Raw genomic sequence first — 10,897 nt, forward strand, 5'->3', positions numbered from 1 at the left:
TATATAAATAATTTTTCATAAAACGATGTTTCATTTCTCAACCACGACGTAACAAAGATCTAAAAACATCACTACTTATTGGTATTCAAAATTTTATAATACAAAACGAGATCCGAAGGGAACTTCCACAAATAGTGCTTGACAGTTCTGAGATCCATCGAATGGTCCACAACCTAGAATTAATTAAAAAAAAAAGTGCTTCGTCCATTGCGATTATGGTTCCATCCATATAGCTACTAGATATATATATATATATATATATATATATATATATATATATATATATATATATATATATATATATATATATATATATATATATATATATATATATAAAAGCCTCGAACGCGGACACTTTTGGAACCACCATGGAAATTTGAACAATTAGAGGCCTTTTTTAGTTATTTCTGTCACTTACACTTCTTCAGTTATTCAAATTAGATGACTTATTGAAATCAGATATCTCAAGGAACTGATGGTCATTAGAGGTATTAATAAGGGAATTAATGTCTGAGGAAACCTTTAGAAGTGTTACTATTAGCTGGGCGTAATAGGATTAGTAACGGAACTAGTGGTATTACAGGTTTTAGTAAAGTATTTCATACGTATTGGAATAGGAATAGGAATTAATAAAGATCAGAGTTGTTAGTTATGTAATAATGATGTACTAGGAATTAATGTAAACATTTTTGAATTGGGGAATTAGTAGGCATTAGTAGCTATTGGTTAAGGAATTGGAGCTTAATTGACGTATTAGTAACGGAAACAGTGGGTATTAGAGGTTTAATAATAATTAATGTATATTGGAGGAATTAGTTATCAAATGCATTACTAGGAATTAGTATACAAATTTGTGAAGTTGAAAATTAGTAGGTATTACTTATGGAATTAGACCGTAGTAATACTGGGTATTACAGGTATTAATGAGAAAATTAATGTGGATCGCAGGAATTAGCCATTTAGAATTGGAAATTTAATGGAATTACTAAGAATTAGTATACAGATTTTTGAACTAGGGATTAGTAGGTGTTAATAAGGGAATTAATGTATATTGGTGGAATAAAATTGGTGTGCAGATTTTTGATCGCGGTTTACCCCCCACTGAGTATTATATTGTCTAATAGCTATATGGTTGAATCTATGACAACATATTCAAAAGAGATCTTGTTATTATTTAGAGGGTCAATAATCAATCAAAAACGTGTTTTGGTGAACAATTCTCGAAAATCCCACCTGATCGTCGCAAGTTAACTGAATCTGGTCTACAGTATAGCCGTTGTTCGAAGCCGCCTGAACGTCACCATCGCCGTTGGGCGACGTCGCCGACCCCTCCCCCAATATTTTGTCCAAAATGTGCTCCGCCACTTTCCTACACTGGATAAAGTCGTTCGCAACCAACCTGTCCGGCTGGAAAAGAAAATGGATCTAGCACGAGTCCTACGTTCCACCGTAATCGTTACTTTTTTAAGTCGATCTTGCTTTAGCAAGTGAGACGGGACGGTCGAATGCGGTTTCAAATAGAACTGCAGTTTGGTGAATTTATTGGTGCAATTCTCTTCTATGTTCGAGACCACCCAATTGGGCACCGTCTCGTTTAAAAGGGCGTTCTCGGTTTCACCCGAGGTGTCTCCGACCAGTACGCGGTATAGGGTCCTGCCGCCCACTTCACTGAAATAAAAATTCGTTTCTGACAAACTTAAAAAAAAAAGATGATGTTACGAGATTTTGTTTTTTCAAAGAAACAGGCTACTGTAATACTACTTAGAAAAGTTTTGAATTCCTCCTGCGTCCGTTATTGTCGAAAAAAATTATCATTTACAAGATGGCAAAAAAAATGCCTTCTAAAAACATCATAGTGAAGTTTTTCCAACTGGTCCATGTAATGTTGTAATAAGTAATAAAAATAATGACCTATGGTGGGGGAAGGAGGATTAATTATAATGGTTGTGTTGAAAAACAAAATTTAGAAAATATTTACAAATTGTTCCTTAATCGTCACAGATCCCTGGAGGGTAGGTCGGTAACTCACTTACGAGGGCAGCGGCAAAATTTCCCGGCCTGAATTTCAAAGAAACAAAGTAGAGTAACAACTATTTATTATTTTTCAATATAATCTCCCTTAACTTCAATATACTTATTACATCTCTTTATTAACATCTCAATACCTTAAAAAAATTATTCTTTTGGTTTGTCTGCAAAATGATCTAAAACAGCCTCTTTTTACTCAACTTCGTCGTTAAACCGCCGTCCAAGTAAGTCCTTTTTCAAATATTCAAACAAATAATAGTCGCTGGGGGCCATATCTGGACTATAGGGAGGATGATCTATATCTGTTGAAACCCACACTCTAAAATGACAGCTTGTACAACACCCGCATAATGGACGGGTGTACGATCGTGCAAAAGACGCACCCCTCTGGTCAGTTTTCATCGACGTTTTACACGTATGCAGTCTCGCAATTTATGTAATAATGTTGCATTGACAATTTATACACTTTTTGTATATAAATTAGCACTAGTTATATTCCAAAACACTATTTTTGTGATTTTTGAGATTACAATAATAAATTGTGAACCTTCATCTTTATTGCCAAGTTTTTTTTGTATTGTAATCAAAGTTTCTTTTTTATACTTTTGCATTGACAATATATACGCTTTTTGTATTTAAATTAGCACTAATTATATTCCAAAACACTATTTTTGTGATTTTTGAGATTACAATAATAAATTGTGAACCTTCATCTTTATTGCCAAATTTTTTTTTGTATTGTTATCAAAGTTTTTTTTTTATATTTATGCATTGACAATTTATACGCTTTTTGTATGTAAATTAGCACTAATTATATTCCAAAACACTATTTTTGTGATTTTTAAGATTACAATAATAAATTGTGAACCTTCATCTTTATTGCCAAGTTTTTTTTGTATTGTAATCAAAGTTTCTTTTTTATACTTTTGCATTGACAATTTATACACTTTTTGTATATAAATTTGCACTAATTATATTCCAAAACACTATTTTTGTGATTTTTGAGATTACAATAATAAATTGCCAAGTTTTTTTTGTATTGTAATCAAAGTTTTTTTTTATACTTATGCATTGACAATTTATACGCTTTTTGTATATAAATTAGCACTAATTATATTCCAAAATCCTATTTTTGTTTACCATGTTCTAAAATAGTCTTCCTAAATAAAAATCACATTTTTTCAGAATTAAGTTTTTTGGACCCTCATCTTTTTCCCCCTGTGCTCTTTGACGACTCCAGGACTGCGTCCTGGGAAATGATCGGTCCTTTATTACCTTAATATCAGAGGTATGTGTTTGGGGACGCTGAAATACAGTTTGTTGTCCGGATCGGTCTGGACGCCTCTCCAATGCTCGAACAACGCTTGCAACAGTAACTTTCCGTAATTCACTTTGTGATCGGGCTCGGGATGATCTCTAATTCCGGCGTCTTTGGCCGAAACCCAGGCCGAAAAACAGTCGACTTCTTCCTGGCCCAGGTGTATGGTGAGCATCTGGACGAAAAAAAAAAAAGAATGCTAAAAGTGTGAAGTTTTTTATTTCAAGACGTTTGCAATACCCCGGTTTTCAAATCCACATTGAACCAGTTAGGGACGTACACTAGTTTTTCGCTTTCCCTCGCCTTTATCTCGTTTTGGTAGTTCACTTTGCCCAAATCGTCCACTTTGCGCGCCTAAAACGCCATTGGAAAATGAAGCTATAATATCGTAAGATTAAGAAAAAAGGATTTAAAACTACTCTGCGTGTGTTTATATACGGTTTGAGGGGGGCGGAGTTATGTGTATGTGTATGTGTATTCAATAAATATACACATAAATATTCTAAATTTGCACATGAAAATTTAACCAAAGAAGAAAAGAAGAAGAATAGGAAATCAAAGTGTCATCTCAAATCAACATGGAATCATAGAAAACCATGAACAGCTAGTTTTAGTATAGTATGCTTTCTTCGTAATGAAATCAGTTTAGGTTTGGATAGAATCTGAACCACAAGATAAGGTTTTTTGGATGTTTTCCAGTCTTTTTCCAAAACAAAACAATAAGAGATAGTTTTAATAGCTTTAACAGAGGTGGGATCCTTGAGGGTCACCCTACACCAATATTTGGAAGTTTTTTTTACAAGAATCATATGAAAAACCTTGTCGAAATTTTAGTGACATCTGTTGTCGCATTATTTTTATTTAAACAAAGAAGAGTGGAAAGTTACACATATTAATATCATCAACATTTACGCTTATTTGTTAGTCGAAAACGTTGGTTCGTCAATCTGTCGAAAGTTATTTTGTAATCAAAACTTACGTAATTCACATTATTGCATTAAAAAAAAAAAAAAAACACTCACCCTCAAAACGTCATAGACGGAAACGTTTTTGTTAGAGTCTTCAGTCAGAACGTGGCGTTTATCGTTTAAGACGTGGGCCCTAACTATGGACGCGTCCCCTGGAATTAAATAAATCGGTTGAATGGGCATCGGCAACGAATCTTTCATTTGTTTTTCGTTCGGCAACCTCCAACATCTGATATTCGAATTCGAAGTGGAAACCTGAAAGAGGATCAATTGTTATTCTGAAAAAAAAAAGAAAGGGTAAAGGCACCACTATAGGATCTAGAAAGTGTCGAGCGAAATGTTGTAACGGTTAATTTTTTTCTTCATTGTTCTTTATTTTTCGAGTATGAAAAAAGATATTCTTCGCGTTTTTAAATAAAAAAAGACATTTTCAGTAGTAAAAATCATGTTTTTCAAATAAAGCCTTCATTCGGCTTTAATTATTTTTCTTTATTACCGTTTTTTTAAAATAACAAAAGTCAAGCCAGAGATGTCAGAAGTTATTGCGAAAAAAACAATTAGTACGAGTATTAATGTACAAATAAAAAAACTAACCAAAACTAACCAGAGCGATTTTTGAATTTAACTTTTTGTTCGATCTCTTTCAATTCCTGTAGTGTTGCCTCATGTATGATATAACGAAAAAAGTTGCGTAGGAACACTAAAAAAAACTCACCCAAACTGCCGTTTGGTCCGCGGTGAAACACATTTTCAAAATTGGTGCGTCCTCGGTACATACCAACTTGGTGTTCTGAGTGTTCTTTAGCTCTGTCATTATCACCTAAGATATGTCTGTCAAACGCTTTACATCTCGCTATTTTACATGTTTACCTTTTGATCTCTGCCCCCGGAGATAATGTACGCGAAATTCTCGGTAGCAAGCAATGCCCACACGGAATCACTGTGCACCATGATCGTTTGGGTACACCTAGAACGAGTTATACGCTGACATTTTTACGCTAGCACTGCTTTTTAAAAAAATTGCCACATAACTGCTAGAGATACAAATGCCGTGTCTGTGCTGATAATACATTATCTCAAAATATGTCCAGATCCCGTTAAATCTTCACGCCAGAGAACTAAACGTCTCTTCTTTCCATGTTTCTTTAAGTCATCTCTGACTATTGCATCTATGCAATTTTTTTTTGTCTGTCCGTTCTCCGTTCTCGTCTTTGTCTGAAAAATTCTTGAACCAGAAGGCGCAGAAGAAACGACTCCATAAGCTTTTATTCTTGACAATTTTTCAAAAATATACAGGGTGCGGAGCGAATTCAAAAAAACTGAAAAATGGGTCTTCCTATTATTGAAAATTGGCAATAATTTCAAATCTGTGTTTTAGATGTCAGTTTCTTTGACATGACGATATAGCCCATATAGGCAGTGTAAATTTTTGTATTTACGGTTTTTAAGTATTGTACAGGGTATTCGCGATATTACATGCAATATTAAAAAACATAATTAGTACTTCAAATTTGCAGCTACCGACTTCAGGGAGAGAAGTAGAGAAGTCTGGACCAGCATTTAGACTCTTTAAATTGAGAAGCAATAAAATAACGGGAAGCTTTTTTTTTATTTTTTTTTAGGTTATTTTGGCATCTAGAAAAACAGCTTTTCCTCCAAAGCCATTCATCCGATTCATAAGCTGTTCGAGTTATTTGAAATAAACCAAATGAAAACCACTATTTCTCTCTCGCCCTCAATTTAGACGCGATGACGTCATTTACAATTACCACGTACTACATGGATTCGGAAAACAAGTAGTTTTTTGAAAACCATTTATTTACTCCATTGGAAAAATTCGGATACCAGGAAACTAAAAAGATCCAGGGCTATATCCTCTATTTCGAACATTGTTGGAATTATATACAGGGTACGTCGTTTGTGGGCAAAAAATTCTAATGGATAATAGAAATTGTGGGTGAATTATTGGCGATACATGAAAAACTTTTAAAGATGTGATAATTTGGTATGAACGGTATGCAATTCAATTACCAGTACAAATTTTGATATTTACTGAAGTATTACATCGATTTTGCGAAAGTTCCATAGTGGTCCGCAGGAGCACGATGAAAAAACAATGCGTCCCTCTAGGACAAGAATCCGCGAAGCGCCTTGTATTTAAAAAAAAAAAAGGTGATTCGCGCTATTTGCTACGAACTTGCCCCGCTCACCGGCGATTTTTCGAAAGCAATCTTGTTCCTTTCCTTGTCTGATATTTTGACGTTTGTGAGTTCGCAATTTTGTCCATATTTTTCTTCGTAACCTAACCAATTCATCTCCTTTGCTTGGTACTAATATCACAATCCGGATTGAAGAGCTTAGTTTAATAATTCTTGTTGCTTTGAGGTTAGGTCGGTACATCTATACTCTGTTCTTCCGTTTGTAAGTAATTTTTAATTGTGCAGTGTTTATCTAGTACTGCTACATATTTAATGATGGTTTTTGCGTTGCCATCTCGTTACTGCAATAAATTATCCCTTTCCTTATCTGCTATTTGATGTTTGTGTCTTCGCAATTTTTTCAATAATTAACAAGCAAAAAATCATCAATTATTACTTTAGTCACGGTTTTTGTCTTATTGCTATCCGTATCAAAGGCTTTTTCGAAAATCTGTTATGGGTTTATATCCTCTAAGTCCCTTTCTTATCTCAATCTGATACCTGTTATTGAGGATTTCTTGTGATAATTTTTGTTGTACGTTATAGAGATTTATATAATATTCTTCCGTTATTCGTATACTTGTTTGCTCTGGTATCATGTCTATATTTTTTTTTATTTCTGTTTTTTTTAATAGTTTCAGCTTCTCCGTATCTAATTTGTAGCTGTTCTCAATTTTCTTTTATATTTTTTGTTTTAATTATATAATTTTTAACATAACAGTGTTTTTTTTTTTTAATTAAAACCAGAGAAAATGGCACACTTTTTCGATTTTGAGACAAAAATTAAAATTTATTGAAAAGCGAAAAATGGCAGAAAAACAGACAAAATTTCCGCTCCATTTGACTTTTTTAATCATGTACTATACATAACGATTGATATACATGATGTCTCGTTAATCGATCGACTCTGTTTTCAGTATTGCAGTGTTGCCGATTCTATCGTAAAGTAGCGACAAATTGGATTTGTAATTTGTGACCATTTTTGTAAAACAGTATAATCAAAAATTACCAAATTTTTGCAAATTCTATATACAGAAGGATCAAACATTTCGAAATCCACTGTTTAGGGCTTTCCGAGGTATATGCACAAAAAAAAAACAATGCAAATGCATCTCTTAGTAGCTTACCTTTGTTGCCCTATATTCCACACTTTTATCGACCCGTCGCTGCTTCCGGATATACACTGCGTACCGTCTTTTGACACAACCAATGCCTTGACGGTTGCAGAGTGACCTTAGGAAACCGCCATTGCAAAAATTAATTCATCGAGAACCTTGAATTACCTTTGAGCTTGCACGACTTTACGCAAGTCCTCGGGTCCCACAGCCTCAAAACTTTCTCCGTCGATCCGCTGGCTATAATGCTACCGGGCGGGTTCATGGCCAAACTGTAGATGGATTCTTTGCTTCCGATTAAGCTAGAGGCTAAAAATTTTATTCGGCATTTCGACGGAATCATTAGATCCATCAACGCTTACTGGTAACTGTGTTATTGCTGGCGGTTAAAGCGGTTAAGGTATTAATATCCCATAAATAGATAGACTTATCGAACCCCGCAGACGCCACTTGTTCTTTATCTTTCGCGTACGCTAACGCCTTCACGTAATCCTTATGCGTCCTCAAGGTGGACATACAAAACCCCTTATAAGCGTTCCACACCTTAACGGTGGTATCCGAACTGGCCGATATCACTAAAATTTAATACGCATTACAGGGGCTGAGATCGTAGGCGTAGATAAAATAACTATACAATGCCTTCCGCCACAGCAGAGGACGATATCATTAACCCAATCCGTGTGATGTTCCATTCCGTGGAGAAACTTCTCGTGTTCATGAACTCGAATAATAGAATCTCGTCCGGCTGAATATAGCCGATCCAGCTGTGGATCGAACTGCAAAGCATTGACGCCGGATCGATGTTTTTTCTCTTCAGGATCACATACAACCATCGATACCTAGTCACGAACTTCGATTCGGCTAATGTTCATCATGGCCGCGTCTTTCTTACCTGCACTTTTTTCCTTAAATTTTGACCTGTCTTTAAGTTGGCCATTGCTTAATTCGTTTGACCCATAACAAAGTTTTCCTGGATTAAAAGTTGTCTAATAGCCGTCTAAAACATTTTCAAACGTCAAAGAATAAAACTCAAAACATTCAAGTGAGGTTTGTGCGGCACCCTTCTTCTTTTACTTCCATTGTTCAAGATCGGCATGATCAATCACAAGACCAGGCTCGCTTGATAATAATAATAATAAAGTTCATTCACATTCGGGATTTACAGGAACAGAAATACGAAAATAAAATTTAACAGTGTTAAACATTTTTCTGTACACTGTTTATAAGCAGGTACACAGCCAACACATTGACAAATTTCTGAAAGAGAGCTATGGTTCTTCTTAATTTCTATTGGCCACATAATTTCTAGGATCATCAGTCAGTTTTCGTGGCAAATTTTATATTTGTTAAATATTGTTACACATAAATACATAAAACTAGCGAACAAAACGATTTACTTGTAAAACTTTGTGTTTCACGGCAATCTACCATTTTAAATATACAAAAATCAACAAATACTTATAAACTAGAAATCCCTATTTTTGGGTATATTAAAGAACGTATTAAAAAACAAAAAATCTATTAGGCATACGTAGCAACTATTTATAGGTGGTACGTAAATAATAATATGTATTTATATGTACCCTCGTATGTAGATAATATAAAAAATACATATTACTACATATACATAAATCTTTATTTTACTATTTTACCATACTTTCTAATTTTTTTCTGCTGGTATCATCTTGAAAAGATTTTCTTTTTAGGCTAACGTTTTATTTTGCTTTTAAATTTCTGAAGTTCATACGAATTATCGTAATTATTTTCAGTAAAATGAACTGAGCAGACATAGCTTTTATCTGGATTAAGTTTGTCCTCTCTTCTACATCGAACTATCCTTGCTTTCCGAATAGGTCAGGATACTAGATCTTTCCCTTTGGGAAAGCGATGAAAACTACATTTTCGAGAACTTGCTTTTTCATCAAACTAGTTGTTATGGCTCCGCTCCTGTCAAATAAATTCGTGAGTCAAATTCCGTTTACCGCACTTGTTGCATAATACACCATTAATTGTTCAAAGAACACAAAATACAATGCATTGACAGAATACACAAAAACTGTCGCTTACGTCACAAGCGACGATGTGCGATTCATAATTTTGGCGAACGTATGTCTTATGGGATTGGGCAATCCTATTAGGTTTACGATTCTTGTTATAAACCGATCTTTATTGTATGTGTGAAATGTCAAAGTGAATAGCGATAAAAATCAGCATAACCTCAAATAATGTTTCGACAATATGAAAACAATATTTCTAAGTATCTTAGTATCAAGTATATTATGCGGGGGAACCACTGAAACAGTAACTTTTGAGGACTGCAGCAAGTTGAAAATGGGTCAGTTTTTGTGTCCAGATCCTTCTGTTAATGATTTAGTAGATCCAAAAACTCAGCAGATTCGTGGTTGTACTAAGGAGAATAAAGGAAAACGTGGGTTGTTTTATAGTTTTTGCCTTAAAAATCATGTTACTGTTCTAGTCCCTTGCATAGCAGTCGAAGGTATTGTATGTTCGGAATCGCAAAACAGAACATTTACTAAAGAAGTTAATTGTAAGTGGACGTAAGTACAAACCCGATATTATAGGTTACAATCAATTAATAATTACAGAAACATGGTTTTTGACAAACTTTTATGCAGGATGATAATTCTCTATGAATTAAAATAGCCAAAGTAAATTGATTTAAACTGGATATTTGCAGAAGTTTGTCAAAAAGAAGTACGAAGCAGTTCTTTTTTTTTATTGATTTTTAGGAATGGATATTCTTACGAAACTGCTCTGCTGCTTTCAGTATTTTTGGGAATGTTCGGAATAGACAGGTTTTATCTGGGATACCACGCTATAGGTTTAGCCAAATTGTGTACCCTCGGATTCATGTTCTTAGGTCATCTCGTAGATATTATATTGATAGCTACTCAGGTGGTCGGACCCTCTGACGGGTCGGCATATGTAATTCCATATTACGGTCCTGTGATAGAAGTGATAAGAAGCAACAATGAAACTTATAGGTTAAAACAAGATGACTGGTAATATAAACTTATTAATTAGTAAACTCAAATGATTTTTTTTGTAAATTAACCATTTTTGCAACAAATTGTTAAGTGTATAATTAAAAAAAGTGTAATAAAAATAAGAGCATCTTTATAGTGTTTTACTGGTAATATACCTAAACCTTTACAAGATCCCTAAGTCGTAATCCTCACGTTACTTATGATTGGTCTAATCATATGTTACCAAAAAGACATCTGTATAATAGGAATTAATTAATACGGT

General features: G+C 34.2%; 2 protein-coding genes across 2 annotated transcripts; one reads left to right on the forward strand and one right to left on the reverse strand.

Moving 5' to 3' along the window:
* Positions 1-33: 33 nt before the first annotated feature.
* On the reverse strand, positions 34-8,657 carry LOC132704392 (WD repeat-containing protein 48 homolog). Its single transcript, XM_060674360.1, has 13 exons — positions 8,520-8,657; positions 8,262-8,466; positions 7,990-8,202; positions 7,796-7,936; positions 7,640-7,745; positions 5,185-5,281; positions 5,030-5,134; positions 4,369-4,569; positions 3,587-3,700; positions 3,304-3,521; positions 1,461-1,668; positions 1,234-1,407; positions 34-173 (listed from the first exon to the last, which is right to left on the reverse strand). Exons 1-13 carry the CDS (start codon positions 8,562-8,564, stop codon positions 72-74), a joined length of 1,929 nt encoding a protein of 642 aa, XP_060530343.1. The 5' UTR covers positions 8,565-8,657; the 3' UTR covers positions 34-71.
* Positions 8,658-9,679: 1,022 nt separating this feature from the next.
* LOC132705012 (TM2 domain-containing protein CG10795-like) lies at positions 9,680-10,759 on the forward strand. The gene is made up of 3 exons (XM_060675408.1): positions 9,680-10,055; positions 10,104-10,185; positions 10,378-10,759. Exons 1-3 carry the CDS (start codon positions 9,866-9,868, stop codon positions 10,652-10,654), a joined length of 549 nt encoding a protein of 182 aa, XP_060531391.1. The 5' UTR covers positions 9,680-9,865; the 3' UTR covers positions 10,655-10,759.
* The last annotated feature ends 138 nt before the right edge of the window (positions 10,760-10,897 follow it).

This window comes from Cylas formicarius, unplaced genomic scaffold (genome assembly GCF_029955315.1).
Source record: "Cylas formicarius isolate icCylForm1 unplaced genomic scaffold, icCylForm1.1 PGA_scaffold_7__23_contigs__length_41026272, whole genome shotgun sequence".
Taxonomy (NCBI): domain Eukaryota; kingdom Metazoa; phylum Arthropoda; class Insecta; order Coleoptera; family Brentidae; genus Cylas; species Cylas formicarius.